General features: G+C 54.0%; 1 protein-coding gene across 1 annotated transcript; it reads right to left on the reverse strand.

Moving 5' to 3' along the window:
- Positions 1 to 4,305: 4,305 nt before the first annotated feature.
- On the reverse strand, positions 4,306 to 25,576 carry BSPRY (B-box and SPRY domain containing). Its single transcript, XM_065418920.1, has 6 exons — positions 25,310 to 25,576; positions 22,819 to 22,917; positions 21,046 to 21,276; positions 14,547 to 14,572; positions 10,982 to 11,106; positions 4,306 to 4,832 (listed from the first exon to the last, which is right to left on the reverse strand). Exons 1-6 carry the CDS (start codon positions 25,574 to 25,576, stop codon positions 4,306 to 4,308), a joined length of 1,275 nt encoding a protein of 424 aa, XP_065274992.1.
- Between the last annotated feature and the right edge of the window lie 294 nt (positions 25,577 to 25,870).

Here is a 25,870-nt window from a genome sequence, read left to right on the forward strand (position 1 = left end):
TCCAATACAATAAACTGCTACAGATACTCAGCACTTCTCTTCCCCTTTCTTCCATAGCTCTCAAAGCACCTAACAGAGGGGGGATTAGTGCCATTATCGTCATTTTACAGGGGGGACCGAGGGATGACGGCTAAGGTCACCCAGCACGTCAGAGTGGAGACCAGAACTTGCATCTCCAGAGTGTCCCCTAGTGTCCTGTCCATTGCAGCTCTGAGCCCAGGCATTAACCCCTCCTAGTGCAAGGAAAGACAGCATTGCTTGCACACTTGAATGAGCAAAGCCAGAAGCAGAAATCCCTTCTCTGGGCCAGGTTCATTCCCTGCACTGGTACAACTGGCTGGCCTAGCTCCCTGCCAGCCTGGGCCTGCTGCACTGTGTGGTTCTGCCAGCGAGGAACACTGGTGCTGTGCTGACTTCAGTGGATCCCCTTGACCTGACAATAGCCTTTTCCCAGCCAGCACCCCCCCCTTCTTGGGTTGCTCTTGCTCTGGCCTGTAAGGCAGCCATTGCCCACCCCTGCAGCCTCTCTCTGCAGGGGACCTTTGCCAGGGTCTGCTCTTGTAGAAGCTGGCACATCACTAGGGGCCCTGATGCTGGCAGGGGATCCCAGGGGATTTCCCCCCTTGCCATTATGCAAAGACTGGGCCTGGGGATGCTGACGACTCTGCTCCAAGTCAGGATTTTAGCAGAACCCACTGGTGGGCAGCATAGAGGGAGCATTGGAAACCAGAGCAGCCCAGCACTCGGGCACTCACTGCTTCCCAGAGGCTGATGGGAGCTTGGCTGGCAAGAGAAACTAGCCAATGGCCCTTTCGCTGCCCAAACCTCAGCAGGTGCCTTTTGCAGTGCTGCGCAGTGATCGCTGCACTGCTCCCAGTGCCTGGACTTGCAGCTGTGTGGCAGTGCCCCAGCAGAGTGCTGTGAAAAGCAGCCCAAGAGCTTGCCTAGACAGCTAGTGTGCAGCAGGCTGGGCTGTAAGTTTACCCCGCGCTACCCTGCCACGCACTAACTGGCCATGTAGACCCTGTTGCTGATCCATTTTGAAACAGGAGCAGATCAAAGTGCACTTTAGTGCATGGCAAACTAAACGCACAGCCCAGCTTGCTGCAAACTAAGTGGTCGTCTAGACAAGACCGGAGCGTGCAACATTCAGGGGGTTAAAAATCAAGATGCTTATGTTTAAAAAGGGGAGAAACCAGCCCAGGCCAGGGTCCCTACTTCTAACCTGGGTCACGCCCTCATTTCTAAAGCCCCTTGTCACTGAACCCACCCCAACAAATGAACCAGATTGTACGTGTAGTATTATCTACAGGCTTTTCTATGGCGCTCAGTTTGGTAGACTCTGCGCACCTCTTGCGCAGCCATGAATTTAGCCTCGCCACTCCCCTCTGAGGTCTGGCAGGGCAACCCCATGTTACAGAGGGGAAACTGAGGCACAGAGCTATTACGGGACTCATCCCAGTGTGTCGCACAGTCAGAATCACATGGCTTGCCCACATTTCCGGCTAGGGCTGTAACCACTGCACGTTCCCATCAAGGCTGAGCAGATTGCACATGCCAGTGTTGAGTTTCTCCCTCCAGGCTAGTGGTGGAAATTGAGGCTTCAGTGTAGGGCACCTCTTTTCTGTCCGGTATAACTAGCCCCCGCAAGTAGCCAGATGTTCCTGGAGCCCCATGGCCACATTAGCTGCAGCAGCCGCACTGTATATAAGGCTTTGGCTCTCAGTAGAGATAACTGCTGTATGTAGTAGAAAGAGAGCCCAAAGCATGGGGCCTGATACAAGGCCTAAGGCCTGAACTGAAGTGAGCAAAAGTCAGGCCCTGCTGCTATAAAGCAAAGTTGGCAAGCATCAGGCTATGAGCAAAAGGCAGGCCCTGTTACACAGCAGATGCCTGTTTGCAGGTTAACTGTCCGATACACGACCTTGGCAAAACACACAGGCACGCCCAAGAAGTACTAGGCACAGGGTATCGATGTACGCACATTCCAGACGTAAACATAATGCTGGGAGATGAAACAGGAACACACCGACCCCAAGTGAAACAAGGACGGAAGGACAGGCTTAGGCTGACAGATGAAAATGTTTTGTTTGAACCAGCAGGTACAAGGTAAAGGGTGGTAACTAACCATGTCAGGGGGGCAATATGTAACTTGTTTGTGTCGGTGTATAAAAGAGGGGTTGCAGGAGCAGTGTTTTATCCGGCCTCGGGGGAGTAGAAGGTCCCACCACTCACTGAGCTGAGTCCATTACAATAGGCATACGTGTGTGTCCTCATAGAGTCTACCAGCCACTAGGACCATGCTTCATTAACAATAAACCTGGCCGAGTGCCTTTGCCACCGAACCAAGTCTGTGGTGGTCTTGGGCACTTCAATCAAGGTCTGCTGTATCAGCTCCCTGGCCAGATCTGGTGCAGCATGCTGAGAGAACACACACACAGCCAACAACTGACAACACTGTCAATGGAGCGTTGTCAAAGGGATTAGGCCAAAGCAAAATTTGATGCAGTTCAGACAGCAGGACAAGATGGCAAATCCTGGAGTGTTAAAGAACTGCATAACTCTGTGACCAATAAACGGTTGCAGTTTTGCAGACTAAGCTCAGGGTCATCAGCTCTCATGCTTCAAGGCACAAGATGATTTCTTGCAAGGGTCAGGAAGGATGGATTATTCCCCTCTAAGTGCAGTGTTGTGCAGTTGGCCAGATGCATTATGGGCAGTTTCCACTTCTGAAGCTTCAGGGCTTGGCTACAGACAGAGGCTGACTATGCGACAAGACGGGCCAGTGAGCCGATCCTGTAGGGCAAGTCCAACCAGATTGCCTAGAAAGAATTCTAAGGGGCTACTGCTCTTAAGAAACAAGCTCAGAGCAGTCACCTGGGCTAAAGCCTGAGCCTATTTAGGTATGTGACACTGAGCCAGAAGGGGTTTAGCACTAGCAGGCTAACTAACCCAGATTCAACCTTTAGAGACATCTTAGCAGATAATGATTGTGTGTGTGTTTACATATATATTGTTAGAGGCTGACAATGTACCCAAACGGTTTCTGTCTGTCACTGTATTCTGTTAATTCATTGAGATGAACCGTGACTGTAATAATATCATTGTCTTTATTTCTCTGTGGTGTATATAGTAAACTGCCTGTAAATGGTGGGAGAGGGACAGTTGCCTTATGTTAATTGATGCAGCTAATCACCAGTGGTGCTTAGGAAATAGGAGGTTCTACTTCAAAGCCATTATTGTTCACCCAAGGAATACCTGCCAGGGATCTATAACAAGAACTCTTGGGCCCTGATCCTGTTATCTCAGATCTGCTTAAGCTTCATCAGGGGAAGTTTGAGTCACAGGACTGAGGGCTCCAGCTCCAGTCTGGCTCACCCTGATATTGGACATTGTATTATAACTAAGGCTGCGAGTCTTTCACGGCTTCCGTGACTTTCCGGGACCTCCATGATTTCTGCAGCTGCAGCGGCTGCCCCCACGCCCATGAGCAGCAACGTCTGCTGGAGCGCTCCACCCCCCAGCACCTAAGATTTAGTTAGGAGTATTTTTAGTAAAAGTCACGGACAGGTCACAATAACATGGGTTATTGCCCATGACCTGTCCGTGACTTTTATTAAAAAATACCCATGACTAAATCGTAGCCTTAATTATAACCTATGGAAATAATTCTGAAAGAACTCTTTGCAACTTTAAAGCTTATAATCTCTACTATGAAACTAAGAATTTTATTTATATCTGTATGTATAATGCTCTTTGAACCTATACTCTCTCTTTTCTTTTTTAATAAATCTTAGTTTAGTTAATAAGAATTGGCTGTAAGCAGGTACTTGGGTAAGACCTGAAATATTCATTGACTTGGCAGGTAATGTGTCCAATCGTTTGGGCTTGGTAGAACTTTTTATATGATGAATAAGATTTTCAGTGATCCTCATCATCTTTGACTGGGCTGTCTGGGTGGGAGCCCAGGGCTGGATGTGTTTGTGGCTTCTGAGGAACCAGGACGATGTTATAGACGCTGTTTTGTTGCTGGATTGGTGAATCTAATTATTAGAAATAACCTCCAGTTTGGGGGATCGTCTGCCCCATTTGTTGCAGTTTGCCCTGATTGAGCAATCTCAGTGTGGTCCCCCTGGCACCCTGGACATAAGGTGTCAGTGCATTCAGGCTGCCAGCCCCATCCTGGCTGCTTGGAGTGACTGAAGATCCAGCAGGTGGCGTGCCAAATTGTGCGTCTCTGCAGAAAGCTCCCCCTTTTCCGCACACAGCTGGTGGGTGAGCTGCTGCCCCTGTGCCAGGCCTTGTTCACTGAACGAGGGAGATGCTCTGGTCAGCCACGGCAAACACGGGGTAGATGGGTGCAGTAAAGGCTTCACGGTGCGAGTGGAGGATGACACAGGCAGTAGGGTCGTAGAACAGCACTTCCCCCCCATCCAAGTCGACCAGGACACCCACCTGCGCGGGGCACTTGACTAACTCCACCGCCTGATGATGGCTGTTGTGCGAGAAGCGGAACTCCTTATCATAGCGCGAGAACACCCAGGAGAAGGGGTTGTAGCCCAGCCGAGCTGCGTTGCCAGGCCCTTTGCGCTGCAAGGAGCCATAAGAAATGCCCAATTTGTACGCGCAGCTTTTGTCCACGCTGATCCTCCAGGCGTGGGTCCCTTTGTGGAAGGCCTTATTGCCCAAGGCGTTGGGCCAGTGATCGAAGCGCTCGGGGCAGTCTGGATAGGGCTTTGTCTTCTTGGGGCTGAATGCCAAGGTTTTCTTGTCTTCAGACAGGGCCAGCAGGGGGCTGACAGTTTTCTCATCTACGTGAACCTCTTCCAAACCTGCGAGGGAAGCCAAACAATCAGTACAGGCTGAGCAGCGGGACCTCGGCCAGGATCAGCCTGTCTCCCCCAGCAGCACTGGGCCAGGGAGGGAGCTGGGCTCATGTCCACGTTTCCCCTTTTTATAGGCCTTCCTAGGCAGTAGCCCTGTGAAGTGGCCACGCGGCTTCCTCTGGCGCCCAGCAGCAGCACCTTCCAGGGCCGGCAGGCCAGCTCCCTGGGGAGGGGGCTCCCTGCATGCTGGGGAAGGGGCTGAGCTCAGACTGGACTCTGCCTGCACAAGTTGGATGTACCCCAGCTAGTCCCACTGGGCACTGGCTCCTGGGGTCTCCCAGCTGTAGCCTGCAGTAGGTCCCGACTGGCTCCCTCCATCCCATCCATCATGAGCCATCTCCCCTCCGCAGTGCTCGCCCACCCTGCTGCCGGGACACGGCAGGGCAGGGAGAAGCTGGCCCAGAGGTTGGAGTGGCTCTGTGCTGAGGGTGGCTGGTGAGCAGGACACCTCAGGCTCTCAGCACATTGCAGATGGAGCAGGGGCAGGGCAAGGCATGAGAGACCTCTGCCTTGGTCCCAGGGGTAGTACTCAGTGGGGACCAGGCCACCACGGCCACAGGGCTGGCAGCTTTGGCCAAACCTCTTTCCAAGCAGGGAGGAGGCAGGTGCATTCACAGGCCACCACCCATCCACAGCTACCACCTGGCTTCCATCTGACCCCCCTCCCAACCTGATGCAGAAGATCCAGCTGTTTGAGTGGGCTTCCTGGCTGGGCTGGTGCCAGGGCAGCCTCCTTCCCCTTTCAAACAAGAAGTGTAATATGCAGAACATATCCAACGCCTGAGGTTCCCCCCAAGCCCACTTGTGACTAGGCTCCTGGCCACTGGGCTCCCCAAGATGAAGGCAGGGGCTACATGTGGCCCTGAGGACACACTTTCCCCACCCAGTTCTGGAAGCGCTGGTTTCGACTTGGTGCAGATCCAGATGTAGGCGCAGGAGACGTCTCATCTCTCCCAAACAGTTCCCTGCCCTGGCTCTTGGCAGCCCAGAATGCAGTGGGGGATGAATGGTTGATTTGGGCCCAGTGGCGGGAAGATTAGCAAACCAGACAAGTACTCAGCTCTGATGGAGGGGAGGCAAGGGGCACGGGGGGGATCTTGGCCCTACTCCCAGTGTGCAGGAGTCCATTCCTAGCCCAGCCAGCCACCCCGTTGGTGTGGACTCCCCCACTGCTGCAATCCTGGGTCCCTTCTGGCTGGGATCTCTCTACCTGTCACCATGGATGATGATCAGTGGCGCCAGAACCGGGGGGGGTGGGCGGGCTAGGGGGCCATAGCCAGTGTTCCCTCTAATTTTTCCCACCCATGTGCGGAATGAATTTTATGTGCTCCAATATGGAGGTGATGTGTGACACATCACCTTCATCTTGGGGCACATACAAAAATTCATGTGGTGGGGGTGGGGCTGAGGGGTTCAGAGTGTAGGAGGGGGCTCAGGGCTGGGGCAGAGAGTTGCGGTGCAGGGGGGTGCGGCCGCGCAGCTTACAGGCAACTCAGGCCATAGCCTTCCCCCCGCCCCCCTTTCTGAAAGTGGACGGGCCTGGCCAGGGCAGACCCCGCCTCCTTCCCCTCCTCTCCTCCCCGAGGCCCCACTTCCCGGCCAGGCCAGCATGGAGCCCGGGCAGTTGTGGGAGCCACGCAGACCCTCTACCTGCCCTCGGCGAGGCGTCCGGGGGGCAGAGACACAGGCCGCGGGCAGGCGGATCATCTGCTGCAGCTTTCCCAGCTGCCCGTGCGGCAATTATGGCTGGCCTGCAGCTCTGAGGCCCTGCCAGGGTTGCCAAATTTCTAATAGCACAAAACCGAGCACCCTTGGCCTGCCCCTGCCCTGCCCCCCGCTTCGCCGAGTCCCTGCCCCCGCTCACTCTATCCCCCATCCCCGTCGCTGACTCTCCCCCACCCTCCCTCACTTGCTCATTTTCACCAGGCTGGGTCGGGGGTTGGGGTGCGGGAGGGAGTGAGGGCTCCGGCTGGGGGTGTGGGCTCCAGGTTGGGGCCAGAAATGAGGGGTTTAGGGTGCGGGAGGAGGCTCCGGGCTGAGGCAGAGGGTTGGGGTGCAAGGGGGGTGTGGGGTCCGGGAAGGAGTTTGGGTGCAGGATGGGGCTCAGGGCAGGGGTGCAGGAGGGAGTTTGGGTGTGGGCGGGGGCTCTAGACTGGAGCAGGGGGTTGGGGTGCAGGAGAGGGTGAGGCTCTGGCTGTGGGTGCAGGCTCTGGGGTGGGGCCGGGAAAGAAGGGTTTGGGTGCAGGAGGGGGCTCAGGCCTGGGGCAGGAGGTTGGGTTGTCAGAGGGGATGCGGGCTCCATGGGGGAGTTTGGGTGCAGGAGGGGGATCAGGGCTGGGGCAGGGGGTTGGGGTGCGGGCGGCACTTATCTCGGGGGGCTCACAGGAAGTGGCGACATGTTCCTCCCACTCCTAGGCAGAGCCACGGCCAGGCGGCTCTGTGTGGTGTGCACTCATTGCCTCCGCCCGCAGGCACCACCCCCGCAGTTCCCATTGGCCATGGTTCCCGGCCAATGGGAGCTGCAGAGCCGGTGCTTGGGGCGCGGGCAGCATGCAGAGCCCCCATGGCCATCCCTCCGCCTAGCAGCCGAGGGATATGTCGCCGCTTCCGGGGAGCTGCATGGAGCCGGGTAAGGAGCTTGCCAGCCCCGCCAATCACATTTTTAACAGCCCAGTCAGCGGTGCTGACAAGAGCCGCCAAGATCCCTTTTCGGCCAGGTGTTCTGGTCAAAAACCGGACACCTGGCAACCCTAGGACCGCCCGGAGCCGGGTCAGGGAGAGCCGCGCAGGCAGCTGTGGTGAGCCTGGGTCCCTCCCCCTGTGCTGGGCGGGAGACCTGGGGGGCAGGAACATGGGCAGGGGGGTGCTTTCGGCCCCACCTCAACCAGGTTGGGATGCGGGGAGACAGGCTCTGCTTCTGGCTTGGCCGGGGGCGGAGTCTCCAGGGGAAGAGGAGTGGGGGGCGGGCCCACGGGGGGAAGGAGAGGGGCCTCAGGGGCAGGGGCCCCTGGCCTTTCCACTTTTGGGAAGGCTCCAACACCCTTGCTGATGATCCTGCCCTGCCTGGGGTATCCGGCACCATATCCCTCCCCCCAGCTCCAGTGCAGGATGTTCCCTCCACGCAGCCCATCCTCAGCTGATCTGCACTGGGATACAGCGAGTCACCTCCTCCCACGCAGACATGCAGGGCTGGGCTGGGCGGCACTGGGATACCTGGCTCAGCATCACCCCGTCACCCTCCAGATCTGCTGTTTGTGCGGCTGCCCAAGTCCCTGCCGATTTGCTTTTCAAATCCTCTAGTACAGAGCTGGGGCTGCAGCCGCCTCTGCTCAGTCACCTGGTCCTGCTCCCTGCCAGGCAGGGGGCTCTATCTGCTGGGTCCTCTCCTTGCCCTTCCCCCATTTCACTTGCTTTGTGTCTTAAGACATCATCATAAAGATAAGGCTGGGAGCAAGTGAGTCACCTCCTCCCAGGCAGACATGCAGGGCTGGGGCGGGGCTGGAGGGGAATAGCATGCTCACCTCATCTTGGGCTTAATCCTGCCAGGTCCTGAGCACCCTCAGCTGCACTGATGTCCTGCACCTGGCAGGATCACTTTTGTAAGACCCGGAAACAAACCAGCATCTGGTACTCAGAGCACAGCAGTCTAATGACCTGAGCCTGCTGCCGTGGTTTCAGATGGAGCAGGAACAGAAAGGGTTAGAAAACCTGCCTTAAAGTGATAGGCTCAAGGAGCTCAGTCTATTAAGGGGTGACTGTGTGTGGGGAATTAGTACCTATGTGGGGAACAGCTCTTCAGTCTAACAGACAAAGGTCTAACAGGAGCCAATGGCTGGAAGTTGAAGCTAGACAAATTGGAAAATTAAGCCGTATATTTTTAATAGTGGGTAATTACGCATTGGAACAATTTACCAAGGTCGTGGTGGGTTCTCCATCACTGACCATTTTTAAATCAAGACTGGATTATCTCCTAAGCAATCTGCTCTAGGGATTATTATGGGGAAGTTCCATGGCCTGTGTGATGGAGGAGGTCAGACTAGATGGTCCCTTCTAGCCTTGCAATTGATGAATCTAGGAAAAGTCTCCAAGCCCCCTCAGGAATGGTGGGTGAATTAGCAGCAGATGAACTAGAATCATAGGACTGGAAGGGACCTCAAGAGGTCGTGTAGTCCAGTCCCCTGCACTAAAGGCAGGACTACATAATAACTAGTCCATTCCTGACAGGTGTTTGTCCAACATGTTCTTAAACACCTCCAATGACAGAGATTTTACAATCTCCCTAGACCATTTGTCCCGGTGCTTAACCACCCTGACAGGAAGCTTTTCCTAATGTCCAACCTAAACCTCCTGTGCTGCAATTTAAGCCCTTTGCTTCTTGTCCTGTCCTCAATGGATAAGGAGAACAATTGATCACCCTCAGCAGAATGCAGGCTCCCTCACCTTTAATATAGAGGGGCAGCCCCCAGAGACTACCCCTCCCAGAAGGCACACCTGGGTCCAAGCAGCATTGCACGCTGGGGCCTCTGCTTTAGGGCTTGTCTGCGGAGGGGGATTTATTTATACTGGTATAACATAACTCCCTGTGTGGACGCTCTTATTCCAGACTTATACCAGGGAGTTATACCAGTATAACTACTGCTGTAATTCGACTGTGCTGGTAAACTTTCCCATGCTGAGCAGCCCTTCGTCATGATGAACTCCTATGGCCCGTGTTCTGCAGGAGATCAAACCAGATGATTTAACGGTCCCCATAACCTTAAAATCTCTGAATCGATGAGCTATGCTTTGTGAGGCCTCTTTAGTCGATCTACCCTACATAGAATCATAGAACCGTAGGGCTAGAAGGGACTGCAAGGGTCAGCTAGTCCAGGAGTTCTCAACCTTCTTCTTTCTGAGCCCCCCAACATGCTATAAAAACTCCACGTGCCAGCTGTACCACACCAACTGTTTTTCTGCATATAAAAGCCAGGGCTGGCATTAAGGGGCAGCAAGCAGGCCAACTGCCCGGGGCCCCCACACCACAGTGGGCCCGGCAAAGCTAAGTTGCTTAGGCTTCAGCCCCGGGTGGCGGGACTCAGGGCCCTGGGCTTCCGCCCTATGTGGTGGGACTTTAGCTTTCTACCCTGGAACCCAGCGAATCTAACACGGGCCCTGCTTGGCAGACTCCCTGAAACCTGCTCGTGGCCCCCAGGGGGCCCCGGACCCCTGGTTGAGAACCACTGATCTAGTCTAACCCCCTGCCAGATGCAGAATTTGTTGTGACTAAGCCATTCAAGTCAAGGCCGATGGCTGTCCGGCCTCCTTTTGAAAACCTCCAGTGAAGGAGCTTCCACAACCTCCCGAAATGCACTCATTTCTGCTACAGCCTCACCAACCCCAAACGCTCAGATATCCTGAGCTCAGCCTCCAAATCAGGAGATTAGCTTTAAAAAACCAACATGATTCCTAAACATAATCCAATGCAGGTTCTTTGTATTGCCTTCTGGTATCTGAGCTTTTAAGGAGCATGCTGGTCCCATTTTTAAGCTTCTCTCTGCAACCATTAGGGCTAGAAACTCATTTATTTTTCAAGGAAAGCTGAGATTGTCACATAATCAATAGTCTCCAGGAGCTGGGTTTCTAAGTAAAATAGCAGCTATCCACAAGCCTTGCAATGAAGTGGTGAGATTTGGCAACACTGCTATTAACATGAGGTCTTTTAAAGCTAGGCCTGGGCCTCTGCTCTGGGCCAGTGCTGTTTGAAGGAGCTGGCTTCACTTTTGTACTTTAGGTCATTTCTCTTTAGCATCTCCCTGCTGAAGCAAACAAGGATCAGCTCTGTTCTCTTTAGTGATCGCTGCTGCTGAGAGAATCGTGACCGGTGGGGGAGGAATTCCCACTAACAAACATCTCTCTGGCGTAAAGTGCACTAGTGCATGCAGTGAATCTGAAGCATGCTTTGAAGTTACAGATTGACTCTCAACACCCACTTGCTTCCACGCACACAAACCTGGGGAGCAGGAACGTCATGCAGCCAGGATGTTTGCTTAGGCACAGAATGAATCAACTTGCCAGGAGTCCCCAGAGGAATGTGCGGCTGTGAGCAAGACACTGACCTGTGGCACAGCTGAGAACAGCAGAGGCCCACAGCTGGTGCAGTAATGGACTCTGAACACATTTCTGATTAAAGTTTAACTTCTCGGATTCCTGCGGCTCCAGGATTCCCTCCGCTGCCTCTGTCCTAGGAAGTGAACGAGAGGGTTTATTAGGAAATGGATTGATTTAGTGTCAGGTGCTGGAAGATACACACACAACCTAGAGTCACAAGGAACTACTTCAACGATACTGAGCCAGGTTCATCCCTGGGGTACGATTGAATGCAGCGAAGTGACACCAGGGACGAGGCATCTCTTAGGGTTACCATACGTCCGGTTTTTCCCGGACATGTCCGGCTTTTTGGTAATCAAACCCCCGTCCGGGGGGAATTGCCAAAAAGCCGAACATGTCCGGGAAAAATACCGCCGGCTGGGCACTTCCCCTCCCGCGGCTGCTCTGCTCCTCCCCTGACTCTTCGGCTCTGTTTAAGAGCCGAGCTGCCCGAGCGCTACCGGCTTCGGGCAGCCCCCATTTCCCTGGACCCTGCGCCACCGGCCGGGCACTTCCCCTCCCGGGCTCCGGGGGCGCAGGGTCCAGAGGCATGGGGGCTACCCGAAGCCGGTAGCGCTCGGGCAGCTCGGCTCTTAAACAGAGCCGAAGAGTCAGGGGAGGAGCACAGCAGCCGGAGCCCGGGAGGGGAAGTGCCCGGCCGGGGGCGCAGGGTCCGGAGGCATGGGGGCTGCCCGAAGCCCGAGCGCTACCGGCTTCACGGTTTGCCAGGCAGCCTCCAGACCCTGCACCCCCGGCTAGGCGCTTCCCCTCCCGGGCTCCAGCTGCGCTGGGGAAGCGCCGGCCGGGGGCGCAAGGTCTGGAGGCTGCCCGGCAAACCATGAAGCCGGTAGCGCTCGGGCAGCCCTTTTCGCGTGGCTGGGAGGGAGGATGGAGAGTTAGGGCGGGGACTTTGGGGAAGGGGCGGGGAATGGGCAGAGTTGGGGCGGAGTTGGGCCGGGGGTGGGAAAGGGGCGGGGCCAGGGCCCGTGGAGTGTCCTCTTTTTTTATTTTTTAAATATGGTAACCCTACGTCTCTTCATCTAGAATCCCCAGTGCTGGTTTCAGGTGGGTTTGACTCCAGGCAGTTACAAACAGACAAACCCCAATACCAGCGAGTCATTCAGCTTCCCACAGCTCCAGTTGACACAGAGCAAATCGGTCTGAGACATCTCCACAGAATGGGGGTGTACAATGAACGTGCTAAGGTGGGCCAATCAGATTTTCCTGTAAGGCCTTTTACAGACAAAGCCGCATTGCTATGGGGTAGGGACAGCCAGCAAAGTAACATGCTGAGAGAGACTCCTGAAGGATCTGACATAGCATGGAAAGGAGACAAATCCAGACAGTAAGTGGCACACACATGGTGTTTATTGGGCTCGTAAGGAAAGGCTGAGGCCCTGAAGTTTGCTGCTAATCACCTGCCATGCTTTATTGCTCAGGCAGAAGGTGGAAATGTGCAACAATTACTCCTGGTGAAATTCTGCGCCACTGCACATGCACAGAATTTATGTCCCCCACAGATTTCTTCGCTTTCCCACAGAAAACTGACTTTCTCACAGGGAAGCAAAGGGAAGCCACAAGAGCAGTCATGTGACCCTCCCCAGCAGTATGTTTCTGGTACCCAGGGCAGCCAGCAGAGAGGTAAATCAATGTGAGGCAGGGGGTGGGACTGGGGAAGACATGGCTGGTGGCTCCTACCCTGCGCCAGGCTCAGCTGCTAGTCCTGGCTGGGCTGGAGAGGATGGGGCTTCCTCTTCCCTTACACAGCATCTGGGGCCGGGTTAGACCCACCCCCAGATTTCTCCCCCAGCTGTAGGAAGCTCTGCAAACTCCTCCCCTGCCCCGCTTCCTACACCCATCGTTCCTCAGCTTCAGGGGGAGGGATCCTTCTACAGGGAGCTGCTCCCCCATCCATCCAACCCCCATACATCCAGGCCCCTTCATACCTGACCCTCCTGCCAAGCCTCACCCCCCCACATTCAGAACCCCCTGATGAGCCCCGCTCCCCCTGCACCTGGACCACCCCAACGAGCCACCCGCACCCAGATCCCCACCCCACTGATCCCCCATTCCCCCAGCATCTGGACCCACCTACTGCACCCCCCACACCCAGACCCCCCGCCGAGCTCTATCCCCCCCGCCCCATGCCCAGACACACACCCCCGCTGAGCCCTAACCACCTTCACCTGGACCCCCTGCAGAGTCCCATTACCATTGAACCCAGAACCCCCCAACAAGCTCCTGTGCATCCAGATCCGCCCCCCGCACCTGGATCCCCCACTGAGCTGCCCACACCCAGATTGCCCCACACAGAACCCTCTCAACCCACATCTGGATCCCCCCATAGGAAGCCTTCCACACTTGGATTCTGCCTTGCTGAGCCTGCCTGCCCACACCTGGTGCACCTGGCATGGAGGGGAAGGGCTTTGGGGTGTCTCTAGGGCAGGCCCGGTCCTTGCGCTGTGTCAGGGTTGGGTACAGCCTCACTGCTGAGTCTGTATTCCAGGGTGCAGCTGCACAGTGATCTCCCACCTCTGTGCAGCCAGTGGCCTGTGCTCCCCAATGCCAGGCTGGAGCCTCCACATTGATTTGACAAATAAAATTTGCAGAATTTTAAAATATTGTGCACAGAATTTTTATTTTTTTGGTGCAGAATGCCCTCAGGAGTAAATAATCAGGATTCCAGGTAGTGCTAAGAAGTACTATAATTAGAACTACCCCTAGGGGGCACTCAAAGCACCCAATGCCCACCCAGTGAAGGACAGCCCAATTTCAATCCTAGTTGTAAAATCATCGCCTTAGGCCACGTCAGGTTCCCCTTCTCAGGAGCAGTGACGGGCACAGACAGAGCAATGGGTGCTTGGTACCAGTGGCAGCACTGCCAGGCTCTCACTCTGCACCTCACTTGTCTATTTAATAAGGAGGCTGCGTGAATGCAGAGCCCTCAACTAGGAAGGCTGAAGACAGCTTTAAATTGTTACCCCTCTGTGCAATGCTGTACTGGGCCCATCCGCAGGTAAGGAGCACTGCAGGCTCTGTGGACAGGCAGTCCCCAGCACTTTCCTATGGGAGACAAGGGGAGCTTTTCCATAGGCTCTAATGGGAGCTAGATAAAGCCCCAAATCATCATCTGCTGAAAGTGAAAAAGGGTGTGCTTATGTGTGCAGCACACTTGTGCGAGCATGTCCCGGGCATCTGTGGAAATCAGCTTTACTACATCTAGATCCACTGGGTGTGTCCTGGCCACCAGGATTTCTAGGTGCCAAACATAAGAATTTAGGTCCCCACGTCTGAGCCATAGTGCAGCATGTGAGGTAAAGCCACAGTGGGACATTTTGGGCAAGGGGCATTTTATATGCATGCAACTTCTCAGCCCCCTGGCACTATGCCCTGACCAAAAGCAGCACCCGTCAGTCCCCTGCTGTCTGGCAATGACATGCTGCTCTATGCTGCACACGAGCCGTGGTGTGAGATGCTGGGCTCACAGAATGGGGAGAGTGAGTCAGGAGGGGCCGTGAACATTTGATTACTCACCTCTCGAAGATCTCCTGCTCCACGTGCTGGGGACAAGGAGAGAGACAATCATAAAAGCTGAAATTCTCATAAGAACATCCAGACTGGGTCAGACCAATGGTCCATCTAGTCCAGTGTCCTGTCTTCTGACAGTGGCCAGTGCTAGGTGCTTCAGAGGGAATGAACAAAACAGGCAGTCGCTGAGTGACCCAGCCCCTGTTGTCCAGTCCCAGCTTCTGGCAGTCAGAGGCTATGGATATCCAGAGCATAGGGTTGCATCCCTGACTATCTTTGTTAATAGCCGTTGATGGACCTATTCTCCAAGAACTTACTTAATTCTTTTTTTAACCCAGTTATAGTTTTGGCCTTCACAACATCCTCTGGCAATGAGTGCCACAGGTTGACTGTGCGTTGTGTGAAGAAATGTTTCCTTATGTTTGTTTTAAACCTGCTGCCTGTTAATTTCACTGGGTGACCCCTGGTTCTTGTGTTATGTGAAGAGTAAATAACACTTCCCTATTCACTTTCTCCACACCAGTCATGATTAGGCTCTATCAGATCCCTCCTTAGTCATCTCTTATCTAAGCTGAACAGCCCCAGTCTTTTTATTTTCTCATATTTTCTTGAGGTCATGGAATCATTTCTGTTTCAGCCTCACCAACCGCAAACACTCAGAAATCATGAGTTCAGCCTCCAAATCAGGAGATTAGCTTAGAAGTCACATGATTCCGAAAAATAATCAAAAGTGTGATCATTTTATTGCCTTCTGGTTTCTGAGCTTTTAAGGAACATTCTGGTCCCATTTAAAAGCTTCCCTCTGCAACCATTACAGCTAGAAAATAATGTATTTTTTAATGAAACCTGAGATTGTGGCAATCAATAGTCTCAGAAGTCTCCTTTTCATTTTTGCTGCCCTTCTCTGTACCTTTTCCAATTCTAATCTATCTTTTTTGAGATGAGGCAACCGGAACTGCATGCAACATTGAAGGTTTCTGTGTACCATGGATTTATATAGAGGCATTATTATATTTTCTGTCTTATTATCTATCCCTTTCCTAATGGTTCCTAATATTGTTAGCTTTTTTGACTGCCACTGCACATTGAGCAGATGTTTTCAAAGGACTTTCCACGATTACGCCAAGATCTTTCTTGAGTGGTCATAGCTAATTCAGACCCCATCATTTTGTATGTATAGTTGGGATTATGTTTTCCAATGTGCATTAATTTACATTTATAAATGTTTTCTTGCCCAATCATCCCGTTTTATGAGATCCCCGTGTAACTCTTCGCAATCAGCTTTGGACTGATCTTGAATAATTTTGTATCATCTGCAAACTTTGCCGCCTCATCGTTCCCTTTTTCCAGATCCTTTAAGAATGTATTGAACAGCACTGGTGCCAGTACAGATCCCGGGAGGACACCACTATTTACCACTTTCCATTGTGAAAACTGACCATTTATTCCTACCCTTTGTTCCCTATCTTTCAATCAATTAATGATCCATCAGAGAACCTTCCCTCTTATCCCATGACTGGTTACTTTGCTTTAGAGTCTTTGGTGATGGACCTTGTCAAAGACTTTCTGAAAGTCCAAGTACACTATGTCCACTGGATCACCCGTATCCACATGCTTGTTGACAACCTCAGAGAATTATAATAGATTAGTGAGGCATGATTTCCCTTTACAAAAGCTGTGTTGACTCTTTCCTAACATGTCATGTTCATCGATATGTCTGAGAATTCTGTTTTCTATTAGTTTCAACCAATTTGCCTAGTACTGAAGCTAGGCTTACCGGGTCTCTTCTGGAGCCTTTTTTTTTTTTTTTTAATTGACATTATATTACCTATCCTCCATTTGGCATGGAGGCTGGTTTCAGCAGTAGGTCACATACCACAAGTAGTAGTTCTGTAATGTCATATTTGAGTTCTCGCAGAACTCTTGGGTGAATACCATCAGGTCCTGATGCCTTATTACTGTTTAATTTATCAATCTGTTCCAAAACCTCCTCTATTAACACCTGAATCTGGGACAGTTCCTCAGATTTGTCACCTAAAAAGAATGGCTCAGGTGTGGGAATCTCCCTCACATCCTCTGCAATGAAGACCAATGAAAATAATTTATTTAGCTTCTCCACAATGGCCTTGTCTTCCTTGAGTGCTCCTTTAGCACCTCGATCGTTCAAAGGCCTCACTGACTATTTGGGTTTGTCTACACTGGCACTTCGTCAGCAAAACTTTTGTCATTCAGGCATGTTAAAAAACACCCCCCACCCCCCCCAAACCACAAAAGTTTTACTGATGAAAAGCACCAGTGTGAACAGTGCTCTCCTGCCGACGAAGCCGCTGCCGCTCATGGGAGGTGGAAGTTTTTTGTCAGTAGGAGAGCTCTCTCCTGCCGACAAACAGCAGCTACACTGCGCGGCTTTTAGCAGAACAGCTGTGTCACTAAAAACTGCATAGTGTAGCCACAGCCTTTGACAGGCTGTTAGCTTTTGTGTCTTTTGCTAGTTGCTCTTCAAATTCTTTTTTGGCCTGCACTCGACTTGCCAGAGTTCATGCTTCTTTCTAGTTTCCTCCCTAGGATTTGTCTTCCAATTTTTAAATGTTGCCTTTTTGCCTCGAACCCCCTTTGACGCTGCTGTTTAACCATGATAGCATTTGTTTGGGCTTATTGTTTTGTTTTGTTTTGATTGGGGGTACATATTTAGTTTGAGCCTCTATTACGGTATTTTAAAGTAGTTTCTGTGCAGTTTACTAGGCATTTCACTCGTGTGACTGTTCCTTTTAATTTCCATTTGACTAGCCTCATTTTTGTGTAGTTCCCCTTCTTTAAAGTTAAATGCTACTGTGTTGGGTTTCTTTGGTACTTTCCCCCTGCATGGATGTTAAATGGAATTACATTATGGTTGTTATTACTGAACGGGTCAGCACTATTCACCTCTGGGACCAGATCCTGTGCCCCACTCAGGACTAAATTGAGAATTGCCTCTTCCCTTGTGGGTTCCAGGACTAGCTGCTCCAAGAAGCAGTCATTAATGGTGTCTGGAAACTTCATCTCTGCATCCTGTCCTGAGGTGACACGTCCCCAGTCAATATGGAGATAGTTGAAATCTCCCATATTATTATGTTTTCTATTTTTGTAGCCTCTCTAATCTCGTGGAGCATTTCACAGTCACCATCACCATCCTGGTCAGGTGGTCGGTACTATATTCCTGCAGCTATATACTCTTATTATTCAAGCATGGAATTTGTATGCATGGTGATTCTATGGCACAGTTTGATTAATTTAGAGTTGTACTATATTTGGCCCTATGCTTTCCCACAGAGTGTCAACCCCCGACCAGTGTGACTTACCCTGTCATTCTATATTTTATATTTTGTACCCTGGTATTACCGGGTGCCGTTGATTGTCATTGTTCTCACACAATAAAATCTCTCCCTGGGCACTTATGCAAAGGTCTCAGTGGGTTTGGATGTCTTCCCAAGTCCTCCATCCCCCTCACCGAGCCCGCCCCGGCACAGACAGTGTCACAGCGAACAGCGAACCCCTCACCCTCCCTGAAAATGGCTAAAGCTGCCTCCTGGGGATTGAGCCTGTGCCGCTGGCGATGCCCGAAGCAGGTGAATTGAATAAGTTCATGCAGCAGGAAAATCCGCCTGCCACAGGTAGCCAAGGATCCTCTCGCTCCCGTCCCTGATGGCTCCGTCTCCTGAGACCCGCCCTGGTGCTTGTTCTACCAGCTGCTCTGTGGCCTGTTATCTAACATGCCTCCCACAATGGCGTCCGAGACCCCTCAGTGCAGGCACCTTGCAGTCAGGCCATCTGCAGCAGGAGTCCTCCAGCTCCCCAGCCCCACATCCATCCCAGAAGGCTTTGTTGCAGCACTTCAGAGGTTTCCCCTCTCTCCTGCTGGCCTGGGTTGTGGGAAGCACAACTGCCCTTCCTGGGCCCTGTGGGAGAGCAGCCCCATCTCCCTCTTCCTGGCTCAGGCTGGGGTGGGGCACATCCTCCAGTGCCTCTTGGGCTCCATTTCCCACAGTGCCATCAGGGCTCTGTGCGCTCAGACCCAGCACAGTGTGGGCAGGGCATAGGGAGCTGCTGGTGGCTGGACACTGCGGTGCTGTGTGCATGAGCCACGGGCTGGCACCGCTGCTCTCAAAAGCAGAGCTGGCTTGTCTGGTGTGAGGGAAACACGTGGGAGACCTCGGTCAGGGTGTGAGGGCAACTCTGGATCCAAACTCCTCGGTGCTCCGGGGTCTCCCGCTGCACCCAGGAGCCTATTCCTGCTGCATCGTTCCCTCGGCACCTCGGTGTGGGACCCCGCCACTTGCACTTGTCAGTGGTGTCCCTCCCCCGCTTCCACACGGAAAGGACATCCTGGGCTCGCTCAAAGGCAGCCCGAGCAGTAGTGAGAAGACACCATTAACAGAAATCTATTTCTGTGGGGCAGATGGACCAGCCCAGCCATTTCCGCAGGCCGGGAGCTCCAGAACACGCAGTGCCTTCTGCACAACCACAATCTATCGATTGAGAACTACCGTTTAACATATTGGCAACTACACAGCAGTGACGCCTCAGTGCATTTAAACCCACAGGAAGTGCAGCTCTTTAGCACAGTCATTACAGCCCCCCCATCAGCTGTCTGACTCATGGCATCTCAGATGCTTACTGCAATTGTACTTTGCCCCCACAGTCTGTCCCAGGTCCCCATCTCCTCAGGGAAAGGCCTAAAACCTGGGGGTGATGACAGCTCCAAACCAGACATCATTCTGTTATCAGCCAAACCTCACATTTGTATCAGCTTTCTCATTATGGAGCCTGCATTAATTAGCCAAAGTAAATTCAGGAAGATTTCTTTGCACGGTGTGTGGTCAATTGGTGGCATTTTCCATTGCGGGGGTTAGAGAATCCTATTCCAGGGCCGGACAATTCTAGGATCAATCATATTTGTAGCTATACGTGCGGTCAGTGTGTTCATCTCTCCTGCTTCAGGCCATAGTCTGAGCACCACAGAGCCAGGAAGGAAAAGACAAACACGCAGCACTCCTGAGTAGAGCATTGCAAGACCCTTCCTCTGACACATCAAGTAGGGTGACCAGACAGCAAGTGTGAAAAATCGGGACAGGGGTTGGGAGGACTGTCCCTATAAAATCGGGACAGCTGGTCACACTAACATCAAGTGTCAGCTCCCGCCAGAGACCAACCTCTGACCCAGTGTGGAAACATTTACAAGCCTCACATCGCCCCCACCCACCACCACTGCTATGCAGCAAAGAGCCAGACAGACCTTTTCACCTGTTACTCTCTTGCTGGCTGGTATTTAACAGATCTCGTGCTCCAGCCTCCCGTCTCTCTGGTGGGACAAGTCTGACTGGCCAGTACCAGAAGGCGGAATAAAAGATTCACTGTTATTCGTATCACCACTGGTTCACTCCACTGACCAGCCAGAGAGCAAAGCTTCTGCCACTCACTTAAAGTTAAATGAAGCTAAGCAATGGCTTAAGGTCGGGGAAACAGGATAACTGCCTGCTAACATCTGACTGGAGAGGAATTGTTAAGGTGATCCAAGGTGATTTAATAACTAATGGGAAGGAACCAGCCAAAGGAACGTGCAGACTGAGTAGGAGAAGTTCCTTCACACCAAGGTTTGTTAGATTGCAGGAGATCTCTCCAGGGAAAGGCAGGGTCCCAAAGACCGAGCCCTGCTCTGCACGACAAAATCACTTCAGTATAACCAAGTCGCTTGGGGGTGGGGTGGGGGTGAATGATCCACGCTCCTGAGCGATCCAGTTATACCGACTTAAGCGCCGGTGTAGACAGCATTATGTCAGCGGGAGAGCTTCTCCCACCGACACAGCTACTGCCTCTCATGGAGCCTATTAACTATTTAGTCGACGGGAGAAGCTCTCTCCCATCGGTTTAGAGCGTCTTCATTAAAGCGCTACAGCGGTGCAGTTGCACCGGCGCAGCGTTTTAAGTGTAGACCTGCCCGGAGTTGTTTAAAATCAACAAAGAACTAGAAAAACCCATGAAAAATCATGTACCGGCCTTCTCCCTCTCTGACTCCCGAGTCCAGTCCTCAGATGCTGAGGCACTGCTTGGGCCCTTGTGGTCCCATCTGCTTGCAAGGGAGAACAGGCAAGGAGGAAGCAATGCAGCAGTTAGTGCTGCTCTAGGCCAGCATCCAAAGGATGGTGCATCCCGAGCTTGGAAGAGAATTCTGATATTCTCCCATCACCCGCAGTAAGGGGAAGACCAGCAGGAACATTTCAGAAGCTCCCTCACCTGTTCCTAGCTCTTACGGGGCAGCCACATTTCTCTGGTGATTCCAGCCAGGTGACTCCCTGGGTAGCCACAGCTGCTTCCCAGGAATGCAAACCCGAGTCTCTCTTGAACTCTGGCCTCCTTGTTGTCAGTGCAACAAGCTGCTGAACTGCTGCGCTCAAGAGTCGTCAGCTGCAGCGAGAGAAGCCTGGCTGCAGGCTAGACCGGTTCCTCAGTACAGGACTGTGGTACTTACCACCAGGCCGTGGTCATCCAGGTTGGTGATCATGTCCACTAGGTAGGTGCGGAGGGCAGCCAGTTTCTGCAGGGACTCGGTCCAGTGAGCTCGCTGGGTCAGGATGCTCTGGTGAGTCCTCTCCTCCTCCGCGTGCACCTTCTCCAGCAGTCGCTGCTCTTCGTTCTCACACACATTTCTCACAAAGATCAGTCTCTGGATCACCACTTCCCGGGCCCAGCTGGCCGCGCTCTGCCACAGCAAGGACAGGGGAGGGAGAGGTGTCAGGCGCCCCGCCTCAGCTCAGCAAGCACTACATGCAGTACCACTGGCATGCTGGAAAGCTACCACCGGAGCTGGCTTTCAGTGCACTCTAACGCTGAGTCAATCCACCTGAAATCACCGGGATTAAAGTGGTGTAAACCAATGTGAGATCGGAACCAGGCCGCTCTACCTACCAGCTATGGTGTTTCTAAGGCACTAGCTGGTATCGCCAGGGCTACTAAGTGCCAACTTGACACCCAGCAAGGCCCAAATTTCAGCTTCGTACAAAAAACAAGTTTTACACCATGTAATATTAGGGAAACGATCTCATGCTGACGAGCCAAAGGCCCAGCCTGCAACCCCTGGTGCAGGACAGCAGCTCTGGCTCCCTGCAGCAGTCCCACTGGACTCAACTCACATTAGGGAGGGCTTGCAGGATTAGGCCTGACAGCTGCCGTTCCCCCCTCCCCGCCCACCATTCACTCAGCAGCGGGTCTGCTCCAACTGAAGCACGTCTGTGCAGTCTTTGCAGTCCAGCCATTGCAGGAGGGCAGGAGAGGCTGGAAGTGAACTGCCTGAAACAAAACGGAAACTGACTAGCCTTTTATTGAAGCACAGGCACCAGCAGGGAACCAGGAGAAGTTAGGGTCATTGAAGTGTTCAAAGCCATTATTGCTAACACAGGCCTGGTCTACACTAGAAAATTAGGTCGGCATAACTACATCACCGAGATATGGAAAATCCACCCCCCAAAGTGGCGTAGTTAAACCGACCTAAGTCCTGTGTAGACAGTGCTAGGTCGACGGAAGAATTCTTGGGGAGGTGGATAAACCAGGCCGATGGGAGAAGCATAGGGAATAACGTCTACACTGTGGCATTACAAGCATAGCCATACCCACAGAGTATTTACACAGAAATAGCTGTCCGGATTCTCAGTTATACTACGGCCACTTTTCCCTGCTCTCGCAGTGTAAATGGGCTTTAAAATCAGTGTAGGATGAAACAGATGCTGCCAGAGAGGTGTACCGTGGCCTCGGCGAAAGGGAGAAATAGACCTCGTATTGTTATCCTGACACGGTCACTTTAAAGGAAAGCACTGCCTGAGGGAGGCACGGGAAGCAGCACCACCTGAACTGAGAGACGAGCAAATTCAAGAGCAAACTTCAGGGTTCGTCTCCCGAGCACATCCCCAGAACCCAGGCCAAGGTCATCTACAAGAGGACGGGGCAGCAGAGAGGGTGTTGGAAGCAGTGCAATGTGTACAGTGCATACACTCAGCTGGTTGCCTCCTGGAGTAGAGTTGGGGTTTACACTGCAGGAGACCAAGCAAAACTGTCTGTTCGTTATGGGGATGGTCAGATAGGGAGAAGGGCCTAAATAAAATCAGTAACCAAAGAGTAAAGCCATCTCAGCAACTCTGGGCAGCCGGCACTAATATTGCTGAGTGGGGGTATGTTCACCTGTGAGATGCAGGCTGCACTAGCAAGCTCAGGTCCACATTACCGTGCCATGGAAAGAAAAGAGAATTACCAGAGCACTTTGGTTCTTCCCTGGCAGCGCCTCGGCCATGTATTTGGTGATCGCCGCGCTCTGCAGCTGGAGCTTCTCACACTGATCCACAATTTTATTCTGAAATATAGAATCAGAGCTCTGGATTCACAGCCTCTCTCGGAGCATCCTCTGCCCATCGGGCACCGTGAGCGCTCAGCTTTCAGAAGGGTTGTAGTCATACAGCGTCCCTTCACTAGAGCACAGGCTGCATGAGGTCCCCGCAGGGCCGGCTCTAGGATTTTTGCCGCCCCAAGCAAAATCAATTTTGGCCGCCCCCCCCCCCCCCCGTTTTTTTCTTACCCCACCCCCCGGCCCCGCCTCAACTCCGCCCCTTCCCCAAATCCCCAGCCCTGCCTCCTCCCCCCAGGCTCTCAAGCCTGGGAGGGAGGGGGAGCAGCGGCGCACGAATCAGCTGTTTCGCGCGCCGCGGCCGCTCGGGATCTCCCCCTCCCTCCCAGGTTTGAGAGCCTGGGAGGGAGGGGGAGATCCCGAGCGGCCGCGGCGCGTGAAACAGCTGATTCGCGCGCCGCTGCTCCCCCTCCCTCCCAGGTAGTGGTGCGCGAGCGGCGGCAGCAGCGGAGGTGAGCTAGGGCGGCCGGGGCACATTTTTAGGAGCGGCAGGGGCGGCATTCTGGCGCCGGCCATGCCGCCCCTAAAAATGTGCTGCCCCAAGCTTGTTTTGCTGGTGCCTAGAGCCGGCCCTGGGACCCCGGGAGCTTCCGGCTCTCAGCTCCATTGCAGTCAGCTGCAAGCACACCCCAGCTTTACACAAAGAAATAAACCACAGATTTGTAATAAAACCCGATCCTTGCCTGAAAAAGTCACAAATGAGCTAAAATATCCCTAAAAGTTAGTGGGTTTTAATTGGTAAGACCTGTCCTGGACTCCTGATCGCCAGCGATAGTATCTGGGCGAGAGGAAGAGGTGGAAGGAAGGGAGAAACGGTTACATGCAGATCACCTAGGCTGGATTCTCTGTCATGTTCTGGTTCCTTTACATCACTCTGGCATTGTGAGGAGACAGAACCTCAGTGGAAATGGCCTCTGGGACTATCCCTGGCATAAGGGCTTTCTCCACACAGCAGAGTTGCCAGAGTGCCTTTAGCCACCTCCCTAGCCACTGGCATAGAGTGTGCACAAGGGGAGGGTGCAGGCGTGGCCAGATCAAAATAGCTCCTGCTATTCTCAACTGGGATGACTCTGGAGGGCTGTTGCAGCCAAACATAAATTGGAGCAGTCCTGGGGCTGCTCTAATTTATGCCATGAATGGGCAGCCCAAGCTATGGAGTGTAAAGCAGCCTTTGCCCCCTCCTGCAACAAGCACAGTTTAGCCAGAACAGACTCTGAGCCAGAGTTTTGCCTTTGAAATCTGTCGTTTCCCTTGGCAATAGGACAATTCCTATGTGATTGCTGGGAACCAAACCTGTCATTTGGGTTTAGATGTAAAAACCAAGCGACAGGAACAAGGAGGCCTTTACACTTTATTTGTGTTATTTTGATCTAGCCTGAAATTCCCAGGGTACCGCAGAGAGGACCCAGGCCCAGATCCCTGCGCACCTGCTTGTTCCTCAGAAGGATTCTGCCAATGGGTGATATGAACAGGTCAGTGGGGGGGGTGGGGGGGGGAGGGCTCACAAGCTGTCCTATTCCCATTACTCACTCCTGAAGATGTGTGATTGGTCACCTAAGTCACACGGTATTGTTTCTGCTCTCGGATTGGACGGCTGAAACTTTTTTAAACCGGAGATTGTGGCGACGGGCACTTTCCAGGATCAGTTTCTAGAGGGAGATTGGCTGGTGTTGGCCGCTGTCAGGCGTCACAGTCACACCCGGCACCCACCGAATGAGGTGACGGTAACCCCCGTGTGTGAGCCGTCAGCCCCGGCCCGTGTGCCCAGCAGCTGCTCAGCAAGTGCGGCCAGGCCACGGGGGGGGCTGGCCAGGCTGGCTCGGCTCAGGCAGCGATCCCTGCGCAGAGCTGTCCCTCCTTCCCGTGCTGATCTCCCTCGGCGGGGCGCTCGCAGTGACCCCCACCCTAGCCCAGCGCCAAAGGGGGACCCGGCCTCCCCGGGGACCTGTCTCCCAGCACGTGTCTGCGCAGCGCCTGGCACACCCCGGCCCTGCCCTCACCTGGGCTCTCTGCGCTACAGTCACACGCAGCCGGAGCCCCGAGGGACGGCACCCACCAGGGCTGGGAAGCGGCCCCACGGCAGCCCCCTGCGCTCACGGGCAGCGCCGGCTCCAGCGCCGGACTCTCCCTATCAACCGTCCGGCCCGAGTCCTTCCCACGTCCGGGGAGCGGCTCCGGCTGCTCCACACGGCGCGGCGGGCTGCCTGGGGGGGAGCGCCCGGAGGGGATCCAGGCCAGCGGGCGATGCTGGGCGTGGGGCGCCCCCAGGCAGCCGGCGGCCCAGCCCCGGGGGCCGGGCGGGGCTGGGGCGAGCAGCCCAGCCTCCGCGCCCCGCGCTTACCCGCAGGTCCGCAGCCTTCTCCTCCAGCGCCGTCACGCGGTGGCCGCGGCAGCCGCCCAGCCTGGCGCACTGGGCGCAGACCAGCCGGCGGTGAGCGGCGCAGAACCAGCCCAGCTCCAGCCCGTGCTCCGGGCAGCTCTCCCCGGCCAGCCCCGCAGCGCGCTCCGGCTCCGCCCGCCCGGCGCTGCCGCCGGCTGCCCCCGCCTGGCTCCGGCTCCCCGGCTCCGCGCCCACGGGCGGCGGTAGCCCCGTCCCCTCCTGCGCCATGGGCCCGCGCTCGCGGCAGGACGGAGCCGGAGCCGCTCCCGGGCGGACACGGGAGCTGCTGGGAGCGGGCGGCACCTGTCTCAGGTGCGGGGAACTGACCGGCGGGCGGGGCTGCAGGCGGAGGTGACGGCAAAGTTAGAGCGAACCCGCCCTGCTCGCTCTCTCTCTCTCTCACACACACACACAGCCCTGCTCGCTCTCTGTCACACACAGGCACCGACAGCTTCTCTCTCACTCTCTCTCTCTCTCACACACACACAGCCCTGCTCTATCTCACACACACAGAGGCACCAA

The sequence above is a fragment of the Emys orbicularis genome, chromosome 18, assembly GCF_028017835.1.
Source record: "Emys orbicularis isolate rEmyOrb1 chromosome 18, rEmyOrb1.hap1, whole genome shotgun sequence".
Taxonomy (NCBI): Eukaryota; Metazoa; Chordata; order Testudines; family Emydidae; genus Emys; species Emys orbicularis.